Source organism: Agelaius tricolor, unplaced genomic scaffold (assembly GCF_023055355.1).
Source record: "Agelaius tricolor isolate 1412-34295 unplaced genomic scaffold, bAgeTri1.0.p SCAF_1, whole genome shotgun sequence".
Taxonomy (NCBI): domain Eukaryota; kingdom Metazoa; phylum Chordata; class Aves; order Passeriformes; family Icteridae; genus Agelaius; species Agelaius tricolor.
This window is the reverse complement of record NW_027269261.1, coordinates 112,902,225-112,918,536: the sequence shown is the minus strand read 5'-3', so window position 1 is coordinate 112,918,536 and position 16,312 is coordinate 112,902,225. Positions and strand designations below refer to the sequence as shown.

Sequence of the window (16,312 nt, the reverse complement as noted above, 5' to 3'; positions counted from 1 at the left end):
TTGATGATGGAGCAGCATTTGGAAGTTTTTAGAGGTTGTTGTTCATGAATTTATGTTCATGAAAATTCGGGCTGCGTGAATATCAATGAAATAAAAGTAAGAATCTATTCCTTAACTTTTCTTGGGAACCCTGAGGACCAAGGAGATTAAAAAAAAAAATGATATAGAGACATCCCTGGAAATGTTCCAGGCCAGCTTGGACAGGGCTTGGAGCAGCCTGGGATAGTGGAAGGTGCCCCTGCCCATGGCAGGAGGTGGCACTGGATGAGCTTTAAGGTCCCTTCCAACCAAACCATCCTGGGATTTGATGATCCATGTCCTTCTAATTCAGCTTTTCTGTGCCCAATAATGGATTAACTCCATAAACTGACAGTATTTGGGTGGAATGTGCTGTTTTCAGCCCCAGGAATCTGAAATGAACTCACAGCCAGTCCAGTGCTCATTGGAAATCTCTCCATGGCTCTGTAACACCAGGTTTTATCCTACTTACTGCAATCCCTTGTCTCTGGAATGACAATGAGCTTGGAAAAGTAATTTATTCTTTCTCTTGGCAAGCTACAGGGATAGTCCTATTTTTTTTCCTCAATCCATGGGGCCAAAGTATTCCTGATTTTCTGGATTCAGTCAATCCAAATTGTAGGTGAGAATTAAAATATTTTCACATGGAAAACTGTTCTGTAAAAAGCCTCAAACTGGGACATTCTTTACTTCTCCTTGGGGAGAGTTGTTGTTACTTATACATTGCTATTTAGCTGTTGTTACTTTCTTCCTAAGGTTGAATGTGTATTTTGTTAAGGCCCATTTAAATTTGGGGTTTTTTGAGTTTATTTTTTACTATTTAATGCATCTGTGCAGGAAATACTGGAAAAAAATAGTGAGCCAAAGTATGAATGACAAGAAAATGAATCATTTTATCTGGCTGAGATCTTAGAAATTAAAGTATGAAGACATTGGGAGACAACTTGGGAACTCTGAAAATATTACTTTCATTCAAGCCCGTCTCACCTCTGAAAGTTTAATTTTAATTTTAATATATTGAAAGCCTGGCCATTTGAAATGATAACTGCTTCATACATCATGGATGTCACTCACTCTGTAAATGAAGGCAGCTATCAGGGCGAGGGCAGGGTTAGTTTATTTGATCTTACAAGATGTTCTGTAATTTTTCTGACTGTTCACTCCTCTCCCGTGGCTGTAGATCATGTTGGGAATAGCAGCTACAGCTAACAAGGTTGAAACCTTGGTCATGTTACTCCCACTCTGGAGCTTCCCAACAATTTTCTTCCCAAAGCTTCCCTCTTGAGGCACAGGACAATCAATTTTCCTAAATGCCACCAATTGACTCGTGGCACCTCTTGCTCCACTTGCAGATAACCCTGATTTTCCCTTTTCACTGACTGTTGGTAAATGTTGGATGCCAGCTGGGATTAGGAATGTGCCTCCCTGCTAATGAGAAATATTGTTTGCAGAGAATTCACAAGTGAGCCCACATTCCTTATCTGACCTGGTTTATTCCTCACCAGCATCAGGACTAAAGGAATTAAAATAATGCATGCTTTGAGAAAACATCTTGATTTTTTCCCTGGGAAATATTTTGTGAACAGAAAGTTGTATTTTGAATTCAGGCGGTTTCATTTCTTGAAACCATTGTTTAAAATGTGGCTGAGCAGCAAAAAATCAATGTGGAGATGGCAGTGAGAAGGTTTTGAACTACAAGAGGGCAGGGTTGGATGAGATATTGGGAAGGAATTCCCTGTGAGGGTGGGGAAGCCCTGGCACAGGGTGCCCAGAGAAGCTGTGGCTGCCCCTGGATCCTTGGAAGTGTCCAAGGCCAGGTTGGATGGGCTTGGATCAACCTGGGATGGTGAAAGTTGTCCCTGCCCATAGGAATTGTTCAGGTTTCAATGGATCTGTGAGAAATAAACAATTGATTTTATGCAGAGCAAATACTCTATCACATTTTAACTTGTTTTTTTTTTCCCTTCTAGATAAACATCATGTCAATGGGAACAGAATGGTTGAACCTTTCCCAGAGGGAACACAGATGGCTCTGTTTGGTAAGGCATCAGTTTGAAAATAAAAGCTCAAAATTCTGTGGTGTTCCTGCATTCCAAATTTCTTAATTTCAGCCTGACTCCTTTGAGTGTCAGAACCTGGGCTGCTCCTGCCTTTTTCCAATCACTGACACCAGCTAAAGCCACTGTGCATTTTGGAGATGTCCTTTATATGTCATTTCCATATAAAGAAATACACTAAAAATGTTTTTTTCTTAGTTACACAAACAGAAAGTGTAAATCCTGTATTTTGTTCCCTAGAAATTCCAAAGTAATTGCTTTTTTTATGTATGATAATTTGTCTAAGATCATTCATTAGTTTAAACAAAATTCTGAAGATGATCCATGATTCTCCACACTTTAAACCATGCAAGGAACTCCAGCTGGTTGGGATCTCCTGGACTTGGAGGGTTTTTACCTTTTACATGCCCCAAACCAAACCTGCTGGTTTCTGCCTGACCTTGTGAATTCCTGTGGAATTCCTGTCAGGAACCATCAGAGCTGGAGAAGGGGCCTGCTGGAGAAGAGAAGAAGTTTAATTTCTCTTTATCTCTCTCTTTTCTATGAAAATTTCATTCTTTGAGCCTGTTTTGAAGCCTTGAAAAGGTGTTTCTCCAGAGAAATTAATTACTTCTGGAAGTAATAAACATCCTAAAATGGATCAAAATCATCCTTTTCTAACCAGGATCTGAACTTTACCCAAACCTGGAAATTGTCAGAGCTCTCATTTTGGGATGTGCTGATGTAAGGCAAGCCATTGGGATGTACTGGGAAGAAAAAAGTGGATTTCTATGGCAGTTATTATTAAAATTAATTGCTACAGAGAATGAAAAATTTCCTAATGCTGTTTTGATACAACTGAGTTGTTTACAAAGGATATATTTCTCTACTAACATGTGCAGGATGGTCCAAAGTGCCTTAGGAAATGTGTTATATTCTATTAAATATTTCTCTGTCTGTGATGCTGAAGTAAATCTTAAAGCACTCCTTGATACACATTAATTTAATTCTCCAAAAATGATCTTTTAAATTGATGATGGCAAAAAAATCTCGGTGAGTGTCATCTTTCCTGTGGAATTAATGTTGGTGTAGTTTCATGGATGAAGAGGAGAAATGGTTTGTGGGTGTCACCCTTCAGTTTCCAACATGATTTATTCAACTTCTCTTCAGAGTTCCTCCAATCCAGTGTTGCCTTTCTGTCAGTGTCTCCTTCTCTGTGGATTTTGGGAGCATAAACAAATTATTGGAGTGGTGGAATGAGTGATTGTTTCATAATTTTCTTTTGGAGCAAACAGAAAATGATTTTAACCTTTTAAGCTCCAAGGCTGAGATGGATTTGGAAATTCTTCTTTGAATTTCTTATAGCAGAAAGGGTCAGAGGATTCTGGTACAGTCTGATATTGATGCAGTTTGTGCTGTTTAGATTTTTTTTTTTTAAATAAGCTCCTTTTGGGTTTTAAAAAATTTTCTGTGTCATGATCAGATCAGTGTTTGTGATGGGTGTTGGTTCTATTGTTGTACACAATTTGTAAAGAATCGCAGAAAGCAACAGAATTTAATTGGAAAAATGCAAAATCGTATTAAACAGCACACTTTAAAACGTTCCTGAGGAACTCTGTAACATTCCTATCAAGCCTGGGAACTTCCATTGTTTTTCACTTGCCCTAGATTTTCCACTAGGCTGCGATTGCAAGTGTTGGGCTTAAGTGGTGAAAGCTCAGGCTGGTGCCATCTGTGCTGTGAAGGAACAGAAAACCTCCACATCCTGATTTTTGCTATTAGACCTACTCTGGAATCATGCACAAACACAACTCTGGTGATAATCCCTGGCATTTGTTGGTGTTGGCATCCCAGTCTGGGGGGTGGGATTGGGAAAAGGGAGCTGCAGTTCATTTTCCTCCCTCCAACCCATGTGAATGGGAATGAAAGGCCAGGTTGGATGGGGCTTGGAGCAACCTGGAGCAGTGGGAGGTGTCCCTGCCCGTGGAACTGGATGAGCTTTAAGGTCCCTTCCAAATGAAACCATTCCAGGATTCTCTGATTCTAAAACAAGCACTAGAAGAAGAAAACGATCAGTCGGGAATTCCTCTCCTGGGATTATTACTCATCCTGTCCATGTGTGTTCTTGTTAACAGCAAGTTCTTTGTATTTTGGGACTCTGCAAGCTCAGGAGAGAGCCTGAGCCAGTCGAGTTTCTGACTCCACCTCACCAAGAGAGGATTTTCACACCCCTCTTCCAGAAAGATCCTTTAATCCTTGGGATTCACAGGGAAGAGCAGTAGTTAGAAGAGATCCTTCTTCCTGCCTAGAGAGGGTGTGGATTGCCCCACACTGGGATTATCCCAATCTCCCTCTCTGGGGTTATCCCAGTCTCCCTCACTGGGATTATCCCAGTCTCCCTCATTTGGGTTATCCCAATCTCCCTCTCTGGGGTTATCCCAGTCTCCCTCACTGGGGTTATTCCAATCTCCCTCTCTGGGGTTATCCCAGTCTCCCTCACTGGGGTTATCCCAGTCTCCCTCACTGGGATTATCCCAGTCTCCCTCATTTGGGTTATCCCAATCTCCCTCTCTGGGGTTATCCCAATCTCCCTCACTGGGGTTATCCCAGTCTCCCTCTCTGGGGTTATTCCAGACCTGTGCCCTGAGCTCTGGGGATGACCCTGTTGGAGCAGGGAGTTGGACCAGATGAACCAGATGACCCCACTGTGCTCCCTTCCAACCTGACCCATCCTGTGATTGCTTAAAAAGATCTGCAAAGCCCAAAAGTTGGTTGTATAGAGACAGCCAATTTGCAGTGAGTTTTCCTCTTGCTTGGATGGTTTTAGATGCACCAATAAACCAGCAGGAGAATGAAATATAAAGCAGGGCTGTAAACACTGAGCCTTCCACCTGCTGCAAAACGCAGCCGGATTTCATTCCACAGCTCCCTCTCCTGCAAAACCTCCTCAAGATGCTTTTCCTAATGGTGCATTATTCATTTGATGGTGTGACTGCTTGTTTGGATCAAGGGACAGGGTGAATGTACTCAGGGATTGTTCCTGCAGCTTTCCCATCTACAGCAGAACCTCACAGATTTCAAAGGATTATTTAAATTACCTCGAGGCTCTCCTGTTGTCTGTTCAGCATCACCCAGCTGCTGGAGATGCACCTATTGTTCAGCAGGATAAAGAAATGTGTCCTTGTTTCTGCAGTGGGGGAAAAAAGCCACATTTCAAGGGTGAGGGTGGTTCTTTAATGGAAATCTTTTAATGCTCCCCATCCGGTGACCTCGTAATCCAGCTCCCAGCTAAGATTAAAGCACTAAGGGAACCTGATGTGCACAGGCACAGCCTGACTGGAGTGCTGTGTCAAAAATTCCTTATTCCCAAATTCCTTGACTGCTGCCCAGAGAAGTTGTGGACTCCCCATCCCTGGAGGTTCAAGACCAGGCTGGATGGGGCTTGGAGCAACCTGGGGCAGGGGTTGGAACTTTGTGGTCTTCAAGGTCCCTTCCAACCCAAACCATTCTGGGGTTCTGTGTTTCCATGGAACAAGTGGAACTCAATGCTACATGTTTGTGTTATGAATGATAAAGTAGAAGCCCTTCAATGAATGCCTGTCCAGAAAGTTTTCTTGGAAGTTTTATGGCCATGGATATGTTCAGTTAAAAGTTCTTTGTCTTAAGAGAATGATTTTGACCCCAAACCTAATCAAAATCCAAATAAGGGAGGGTGATAATATTTTGAAAATAAGCAGTTTAAGGTCTAAATCCAACTTATTTACCAGGAGTAAAAAAAACCCCAAATGCCTGAAAGCTCCAGAACATTCACGACTTCAAGAAATTAGTCTTTTCCTCAGCACCATTGTAACTCTTGCATATTTTAAACACATTTAAATGCACTTCTGCATTATCATAACATCATGGAATGGTTTGGGCTGGAAGGGACCTTAAAGATCTCATTGCAACCCCCTGCCATGGGCAGGCAAATTATGCTCAGAGATGTTTCTGATCAGGTTTCTGTTGAATTTTAATCACTGCTTTTCCTTATCAGCTGCTGCTGCAAGACTCCAGTTAATCCCAGAGCACCTCTGTATTCCCTAACATTTCTATGTCACCTGATTTCTCCAAGAGGAAGCATCATACATATGATGTGAGCATAGAAAGGCTCTTTTTTACCTCCAGTGAAATCTGGCAATAGCTCAGATTTGTAATTACAACACTTTTAAAATGTAGGAGCACATTGAGCTGTATTTGCTTGACATAGAGTGGCTTGTAATGGGATAATTGGTTTCTTGATGTAAACAAAGTGCAGGCAGAAATGGGATGTTAAGGAACTGATAAGGTCTAATTATGGATATTTTGGAGCTGGCAGACGGATCCAGGCCTGGTCACCTTCTGCTCTGCACTTATTAGACAGCAGCACATTCCAGTAATTCCATGGATTATGGAATTGTTATGGATTATTGTTGTGTTTTGCCTGAGTTATTGTGAGTTATTGTGTCCTGTCACAGTTGCATTCCCACTGCTTCCAAAGGTTATTTAAAAATTCAACCAGGGTCCACCAGGATTGTCCAGCGAGGTCTCAGCTGTTCCTTGGGGCTCTTGGAAAACTGAGCTCCTCCAACACAGCCTTCCCTTGGGGGCTTCAACTTCTTCCCTTGGGGGCTTCAACTCCTTCCCATAAAGGCAGGACAGTGTGGTATTTGCTGGGTCCCCAGGACGAAAGGAAGAATTGAGAATCTGACTCCATGTTCTTAGAAGGCTAATTTATTATTTTATGATATGATATTATATTTAGAATACTATACTAAACTATACTAAAGAATAGAGAAGGGATGCTTACAAAAGGCTTAACAAGATACTAATGAAAAACTCATGGCTGACTCCTCAGAGTCTGACACAGCCTGACTGTGATTGGTCATTAAATAAAAAGAATTCACATGAAACCAATCAACCACCCACCTGTTGGATAAACAATCTCCAACCGCATTCCAAAGCAGCAAAACACAGGAGAAGCAAATCAGGTAATTATTGTCTTCATTTTTCTCTGAGGCTTCTCAGCTTCCCAGGAGAAGAAATCCTGGCGAAGGGATTTTTCTAGAAAATATGACAGTGACACGATGGGGCTTGGAGCAACCTGGGGTAGTGGAATTTATCCCTGCCCATGACAGGGAGTGGAACAGGATGAGCTTTAATGCCCCTCCAACCCAAACCATTCTGTTTCTGTGGATAAAGGCCTCGTTAGGGCAACTACTCAACTAAAAGAAAATGATTTCCCTTGGAAGTGGGATGATGGGTTCAAGAATAGATAAATTCATACAGGTTTTCTTTTTGTCCCCCCTGGAACCGCTGTGGTGGCTGTGTCAGAAGAGGAGCAGTGTCAGGAAGTCTTTTGGTCCAGCTGAGTTTTCAATGACTACTTTCACCAGGAAAAGAAAATCACAGGGAACAAAGTTTGGCCCCCAAGAGAAACACCTTTTTTTTTTTTTTTTTTTTTTTTTTGTAGACAGTAAAAATAGAACAAGCAATTTTTCTCAAAGAAAAAGAAAAATAACTTATAACAATGCTACACATTAGAAGATCTTTTATCTCTATCTGAAGAAAATGTAAGACTTGATGATGTTGAAACAGTGTTTGCTCTGACCCAAATGGAGGAGAAACATCCACAGCAATATCATCACATGGTGCAAGGATCATGTTGTGGAAGAATTGGGAGCCAGAGGGAATGTATTGCAGAAGGGGTTCATGTCTCTTGTGTTAATTCTCTTTCAGCATATGGAAAAGAGAAGAAAGTGTATTAATTGTCTGGCCTTGCAGAGTTCTGAGGCATTAATGCTGTCCTGTTTTCAGGAATTAATGCTGTCCTGGTTTTTTCCTGTTTTATAGTGATGGGAAAATGGACACAGCATTTCTGCAGCTGTGCAATGAGAGAAAAAGCCTGGGAAATCAGGGCATAACAAAAGGGAATGGCCTAAAGGGAGGCTGCTCTGTCCCTAAACCAAATTGTGGACTCATTCTTACCTTCCCAGTGTGTTTATTAAAGAAATCTACCCTTAGTTCCCATTTTCCTTTTCCCTCTGTTCCAGACACAGATTTTGTCTGTTTTGTCAATTTTTTATTGCCTCCTTGAGAGGTCTGAAACTGAGCCCAGTTCCCAACCTTTGCTGTGTGGCCCTGGTTCATCATTATTGCAGCCACTGCCTAAACATGGAATCATGGAATGGTTTGGGTGGGAAGGGAGCTTAGAGCTCATCCAGTTCCACCCCTGCCATGGGCAGGGACACCTTCCACTATCCCAGGCTGCTCCAAGCCCTGTCCAGCCTGGCCTTGGACACTCCCAGGGATCCAGGGGCAGCCACAGCTTCTCTGGGCAACCACAGCCAGGGCCTCACCACCCTCACAGGGAACAATTCCTTCCCAATATCCCATCTATCCCTGCCCTCTGGCACTGGGAAGCCATTCCCTGTGTCCTGTCCCTCCATCCCTTGTCCCAAGTCCCTCTGCAGCTCTCCTGGAGCCCCTTTAGGCCCTAGAAGAGGCTCTGAGCTCCTCTGAGCTCTGGATCCTTCCCTGGATCCTTCCCTTCTCCAGGGGAACATCCCCAGCTCTCCCATCCTGGCTCCAGAGCAGAGGAACTCCTGCCTTTGGAGCATCTCTGTGGATTCCTCTGGTCTCTCTCCAGCAGCTCCATGTCCTCCTGATACTGGATCCCAGATCTGGAGGCAGCTCTGCAGGTGGGGTCTCACCTGAGAGGGGCAGAATCCCCCCCTCCCCTGCTGCCCATCCTGGGGGATCAGCCCAGGACATGGGGGGCTCTGGGCTCCAAGTGCTCCTGGCCAGGGTGTGTCCAGCTTTTCCTTCACCACCATCCCCAAATCCTTCTCCTCAGATCATCTTCTTCCTCACAACCTTGCCTGCAGTGAGATGCTCTGGTTTGCTGTTCAAACCTCTAGGGTTGTTTTTTAAAATCATTGCCATGGAATGTTCTCTGTTTAGATTTTAAAGCCTAAGCAGAAAAGCCCTGAACTGAAAATTTACCCCTGAACCTGTTGTACAATAAGGTGATAAACACAGAAAAAACCTTAACTCTGGGACCTTTTGAAATAAAAATCTCAATGCTCAGTTTCTCTTGTCCTGTGGAATATCCTGGGCATTGTGCTTTAAATGCTGCTGCTCTGATTTGATGGTATTGTGCATCAGCTTTGTGGGAATGTAAATGGGCAAAGCACGGGGCAAGGAGACCCTGATAAAAACAAAATGCTACAGCTCTGCTCAGTCCTCACCAAAGACATTTCCTGACATTTATAAACACTAATAAGGGACAATAAAATATCCCTAACACAAAGTGAAAGATGTCCTTGATGAACACAACCCTTCAAAGCATCCTTTGCTTTCAAAGGAGCCACATCTCTTTTTCCTTCGGAAAACTGAAGTAATGTGGCCTTCAAACACAATCTCTGTGCTCCTCCATCAGGGAGTTTTTTATGTTAATTTAGGTTTCTTGAGGAAATGAAGAATTCAGCTTTGTGTGGATTGCTGCTTGGAGTGGCTATTGCGCATTAGGGAAGATCTGGGGGTTTTTAAAAGTCAGACTGCAGCTTTTTAATCAGCATCATTCACCTTAAAACAACCTTTTAATTCTGGGATATTGCCACAGAAAAGAGTAGAAGAGACACAGTTAATTTCCATGACTTCTGGGATAGGGCTCAGTGATCTCCGACAGCAGGAATTTTCTTGAGGAAGATAATTATTTTCTTAATTATCTAAATATTAATTTTAAAATTTTAATAATATTTTATTTATTTAGGGATTTAAAAAAAATTAATTTATTGTTTTATTTCCCATGCAAAAAAGGCAGCATGAGCACACTGAGCAATTGCAAAAGCCTTGCAGAGAAGTAATTCCTTGCCTGTGATAAATAGGAGTATATCAGTGAGCAGGAGGAACATATGCTTGGCATCATTCTGAGTTGGTTGAAGTTGGAAATAGAAGTAAATTATCCTGTTAATGACTGGAGGCTGCCCTGATCAGATTGATGCTGCTTTGCAGGAGATATATTTGTGTGTGTGTTTGTTTATGTGCCGGGATGGGCACATTTACCATCAGATTTATCCTTGGATTTCTGCTAATAAAGCACAAGAGAGTGGTGACATGGAATAAAACACGTGGAGTGCTGATGATTTATTCTGTTCAGCCACGAAAAAAAAAATATAAGAGGGTTTTTGGAGGGGGAAAATGGTGCTGTTTTGATAATTTGAGATATATTGTGACATCCACAAAGTGTTGTCAGCAGATCCTAATGGATTTATCTTCACAAGGCTGCTGGCACAGCCTGGAAATTTTAGATCTGGGCATGTTAGACTGAGCAAACAGGGTTCTATATTAAAAAAAATGGATTACTTATTCTTGGGTTATTGAATTTGGGAGAATTTAGAGTGATTTTCCTGATTTTCAGGAGTTTTTCTCACCTGATGAAGTTATTGAAAAAATATATAATTAGATAGATCAAAGATAAAAAAACCTCCACCAACTTTTTAAATACTGGCTCAGAAATATTCCTGAAATGTGGAGGGCTCAATTGGAATAGAAGCCCAGAATTCCAGAAAACTTGGGTTGGAAGGGACCTTAAAGGTAATTTTATTCCATTGGAACTGGATCTCCAGTGACTGTCATGGGAGCTCAGGCACATTTTCTCACATGTGAACACAAATAGTAGAGATTTAAGTGCAGTTGTTCCAAGTTTGCATGAGGTTGGATGGGAAGAATTGCTCCTAGAATTGCTCAGAGAATCCTTTATGTCCCAGTACATATTTATGTAACAATATTTATATTAATAGACATTTATATATAATTTGTATTTATGTATTAAACATATATATGTATTAAACATATATATAATGTGTATTTATGTATTATGTATTACACATTATTTATTCTTTTATTTTGGGTAGTTCTCAAATTAGATTATTTTCAATGGCAGTTAATGCCGGCTGGTACAGACTCTGCTTTTCCTGGGTGACAAAAGTCTTTGGTCTTTAGAAAAGAGTAAAAACTCCATCCTTTAAGAGGCTCAAACGGCACCTTATTCCAGATTTTTCTTCTGGAACACCTAACTTTGTTCTCTGTGCAGGACACACTTGGGAAATGAAGGCAAAACCACACTTCAGCCTCTGAAAGAAAGAAACAACATGATCAGTTTTTCAAGCAAGATAAGAGCTAACCACAAAAAAAATATAATTCTGATTTAAGTTGAATGTGAGTAATTCTGAGACAGGCGTAGTTATTTGTTTGTGAGCCAGGAAAAACAGCATGAGTTATGTCAGGCTTGGAGATAAAATTTATTGGTGTGTCATTGGCTTAAATCCAACATTATGCTCATAAATAATCTAATCCTGGTGTGACATATTCCTGCTTGAACCTTGACTGAAAATTATTGAGAGTCATGTAATGAATTATGCAGAAGCAGACACGTGCTCGAGTCGAGGGGATGGAGCTGGAATGCTGGAATGTGTTTGGAATTAGGGGTGGCATCCACAGACAGGGATGGAGAGAGGGCAAGGTGTCCTCCTCCTGTCCAAAGGGGTGACGTGGAGCCTCGTTTGTCTAATGGTCATCCAGCTCTTTTTGACTCTTCTGGTATGGAAAGTGTGGTGAGGAATGTTGTTGTCACTGTGTCTGTCCCTCAGACTCTGAATTTACACCAGTGAGGACATCCCAAGGCTCTAGACAATCCCTGACTCCCAACATCCACCTGCACAGCAGGATGGGGTTCACTTGGGTGGCTCTATGGGATTTTCCTGAAAATCCAAGAGAGGACAAGTGCAGGGGTTTAAGTGTTAGAATGGTGACACTCGGACTCACCCAATGGGATGGGGTTTATCCCTGGGGTGGATAAAGAGATTTTAATTTTCTTTGCTATCTGGAGACCAATAAACCCAAGATCATTTTACTGCATTGAAGATTTGGGCAAGTTTTTTAGATGTAGAAGGATTTTTGGTCACTCACAGGGTCCCTCTTCACACCATTGTGTCGTTTGCTGGACATCTCAGTCTGAATCTGGGAGTAATTCACCCTGAGTATCCTGGATAACTTGGGCATCCTGGAAAAAGAAGGCTTGAGGGAGACCTCAGAGACTCTTTCAGTGCCTAAAGGGGCTCCAGGAGAGCTGGAGAGGGACTTGGGACAAGGGATGGAGGGACAGAACACAGGGAATTGCTTCCCACTGCTAGTGGGTAGATTAAGATGGGATTTTGGGAAGGAATTCCTGGCTGGGAGGGTGGGAAGGCCCTGGCACAGGGTCCCCAGAGAAGCTGTGTCTGCTCCTGGATCCCTGGAAGGGTCCAAGGCCACTTGGATGGGGCTTGGATCAACCTGGGATAGTGGAAGGTGTCCCTGCCCATGACAGGGGGTGGAACTGGATGAATTTTAAGGTCCCTTCCCACCCAAACCCATCTTTTCATTCCTTGATTAGTCATGAGAAATAATGATTTTAAAATATTTGTGAATCTTTTTCTGCTGGGCAAATTTTACAAACTTGATAAAACATTCCAATAATCATCCCTGACCTGCCTTGAAGCTGCATGTCCATAAAAATCCCCAAAATTCCAAAGGAGATGAAGCGACTGATTGCACAATGATGCTGTAAACGAGACAACAGCTCATTGTGGATGTGTCTGTGGCTTGGCATGTCTCGGGCTCTCTAGCTGGTCAGAGTGACCCCAGGATGAGTTAGAAAGTCTCTTTTCCCAGCCTGGCACTCGAAGAAGGAGTCAGAACTCTTAATTTCTCAGTCTCAAGGTTGTTTATTGTATCTTATCTATAAAATTCTTTCTCCTGTCCAGCCGAGATCCACTCAGCAAGACAGTCAGAGGCACTCTGCTTGCCTTGGTGTTATCTTTTTATACTAAAAACTACGTGTACAATATTTACAATTACTTCCCAATACCTATCACCTATGTTAGACAGTGAGCTTCTACTCTAAACCAATCCAAAAGTGCCAACATCACAGCAGAAGATGGAGGCCAAGAAGAAGAAGGAGAAAGGCTGGACATGCCCAGATCCCTCCATCTTGCCCCCTGAACCCCCATTCTAAAACCCCCAAAAATCTATTTTTCACCCCGTGATAAGTTCACCATCATTCTACTTAAACTGTCGTGGCTTACAGATCTTCATCTAAGGTTGGTAACTTGCTCCATGGGTCATAATCAAAACCTCAAGGATCTTGGGCTCTGTGCCAGGGTCTCTGAGCCCCCTGGCAGGGTCTTGGCAGTCCAGGACAGACAGAGGGATGTCCTGAATTCCGACAGGCGTGGATGTGGGAGATGTGCTTGGGCTCAGGTGGGCTGGGTGCAGAGCGTGGAATGATGCAGCTCCATCCTGGACCACCACAGCTCTTTCCCCATGAGTTATCCCAGCCAGGTTGGATAGCTGCAGTTATCCAAACACATTCCCACAAGGATCTGTGGCAGAGGCTCCCTGAAGTCCAGCTCAGGGTTAGAGGGGCTGTTTATTGCAGCAGGACTGTGCTACCACAGCCCTCCAGCTCAGTCTGGAGGGCACAGGGTGATTTTTTTTTGGGATGTCTAAGGAAACCATGGATCTGGAGAGCTGCAGGTCATGGACTTTGCTGTGAGTGATGGCAATTCCTTTGCTGAGCCATTGGTGCCTCTCTGCCTCAGAGTTTTTTATAGTTCTTTATTTCCAATGCTGCCAGTCCAGGTTTCTTGGGAATGATTGTGCTGCACACATGGGCAAATGACTAACCACATTAATATTTGGCCTCTGTCTGCCCCTCTGGATATAAATTAGTTTTTCTCTAACAATCTACTCTGGTATTTTCTTGAGTAATTATCTTTTGGGTTTTATTTTTTTGGAGATGGGGAGGAAGAGTTATCCTCTTTTGCAAGTAAGAACTCACCATCGTTGCATTGCCTTGCAACAGATGAGAAAATAACCCTTGGAACTTCCATATTTCCATTAAGGACAGCTATGGTTCAAAATAGATCCATTTGAATGATCTAGGTGCTCTTGGAAGGCATTTATTGGTTTGGAAAAGGGTTAAGGGGAAAGGAGGACGAAAGGGCTGCTTGTTGAATTGCTTGTTATATGAATGTAATTATTTTTTTGCTCCTGAGCAATTATAGATTGTAGGTTTAAATAATTGTCAGGGTGCCTACAGCTTTCTGTTGTTGTTTGAAATCTAAGGCTACGAATATAATAAGGAATATGAGATTACTTTTGCTGAATGTGGCTATGGCAGTTCATTTAACTCAGCAATAGTCATCAGAAAAAAAAAAAAAGTAAAGAAAAGTCAATTTTTCTATTCTTTGCAGTAAACAAACCTTGTAAACAAGTTATTATTTTCTGCAGCAAGGCCCTAGAAGTGATTCCTATTTTGCTGGTAACAAAATGTGGCTCTTTGCTTTTATAAGAGTAGAATATATTTTGTTTTGCTTCTCTCTATCTCAAGCTCCCCGAGGTGGCTTGGGAGATTAGAGAGATTTTCACAAGACAAGGGTAAGGCTTCGGTGTTATTGCAGAGATGGATTTATATGAAATGGATTACACAGCCCTGATGACATCTCTTATTTTCTGTGTATATCAAGTTCTACTTGAGTAGTGGAGCACTAAAGTGTGGCAAATGACCGGGGATGATCTAAAATGAATCTCTGCCAAGCGCTGGAATGCTCGGAGTGAAGGAAGATCACAAAATGATTTGAAAGCCTCAAATCAATGGCTGAACTAAAGATGTGATGCTTTGCAATGAAGCAAATAATCAGCTTGATGATAGGACCGTGTAGCTCTATCTCAATCTCTTCACCACATTATTGTAGCAGAGGTTCTTTTTATCCCTAACAGGCTTTGGAAACATAATATATTAAGAAACTGCTCTCTTCTTGAAAGAATAGAGGAGGGTGGCCAGGTTGAGGCATGATTAGTGACAGAATCTGTGGGCTCATTCTGCTGTGCTCATTCAGATTAAGGTGCTGCACCTGGGTTGGGGCAGTCCCTGGGATTGATCCAGGCTGGGGATGAAGGGATGGAACAGGCCTGGGAGAAGGAATTGGGGGACCTGGTGGATGAGAGCTGGACATGACCCAGCCCAGAAACCTCAGGGGAGGGGGGGATTCTGCCCCTTTGCCCCCCTCAGGTGAGACCACACCTGCAGAGCTGCCTCCAGCCCTGGGCTCCGGCATCAGAGGGACCTGGAGCTGCTGGAGAGAGTCCAGAGGAGGCACCAGGATGATCAGAGGGATGGAGCAGCTCTGCTGTGGGAAAGGCTGAGACAATTGGGATTGTTCAGCCTGGAGAAGAGATGCTTTAGGGTGACCTACTTGCCCCTCCCAGTACCCAAAGAGAACCTGAAAGAGAGCTGGAGAGGGACTTTGGAATAGGACCTGGAGTAAAAGGACAAGAGGGAATGGCTCCAAACTGACAGGGAATAGATTTAAATTGGATATTAGCAAGGAATCCTTCCCTGTGAGGGTGGGGAGGCCCTGGCACAGGGTGCCCAGAGAAGCTGTGGCTGCCTCTGGATCTCTGGAAGTGTCCAAGGGCAGGCTGGATGGGGGCTTGGATCAGCCTGGGATAGTGGAAGGTGTCCCTGCCCATGGCAGGGGGTGGAGCTGGATGATCTTTAAGGTCCCTTCCAAGCCAAACCATTCCATGATAAGTTTTGAGTCCATTTTTAGACAATTCAGGGCTAAGCTAAGAACTTCTGAAGCTTTTATTCATCACATTTTCATTGCTCAAATAATTTATTTGGTAGGAGAAATTAGAAGGAGTAAACAAATAGTTCAACGAATCAGATTTTTGACCATAAATTTTTACATTGTTTTCTGTGTCCTTGGGATGCTTCAGGCATCATATTTGTGGCCTGGAAACATCAGGTGTCTACAGGACTCCTCAAGATGACTCTTTAATGGATTAGACATGAAACAGAAGCAATTTCAATCCCAACACTTTGCACTTCAGGACTGATTGTCCCTGCTTTGTGAGTAGCTCTTCTTTCCTGCAGGTCAGATCCATTTGTGGTGCAATATTGCTTTGGATGTCAGTCAGTTGTTCATGGAAAATGCTGCCTGTTGATCCCAGCCACAAACATTCAATCAGCTGCATTCCCAAATCCCCAAACATGAAAGGAAACAGGTGTTTATTGCTTTCCCCTTCCTGAATTTTACAGTTTTGTGACAGTTCTCTTTGATGTTTATGGAATGTAGGAATATCAATGACCCTGTAAATAGAAAAAGTCAACTTTTGGGGATGTTTCTCTTTTG

General features: G+C 42.7%; 1 protein-coding gene across 2 annotated transcripts in view; it reads left to right on the top strand.

Annotated features, from left to right (window-relative positions):
* Positions 1–16,312, top strand: part of MSRA (methionine sulfoxide reductase A) — a 238,205-nt gene that overhangs the window by 84,340 nt on the left and 137,553 nt on the right. For both annotated transcript variants that reach the window (XM_071447791.1, XM_071447801.1), the window contains exon 2: positions 1,989–2,057. In XM_071447791.1, coding sequence (XP_071303892.1) covers positions 1,989–2,057 — 69 coding nt within the window. The remainder of the gene's footprint in view (positions 1–1,988; positions 2,058–16,312) is intronic.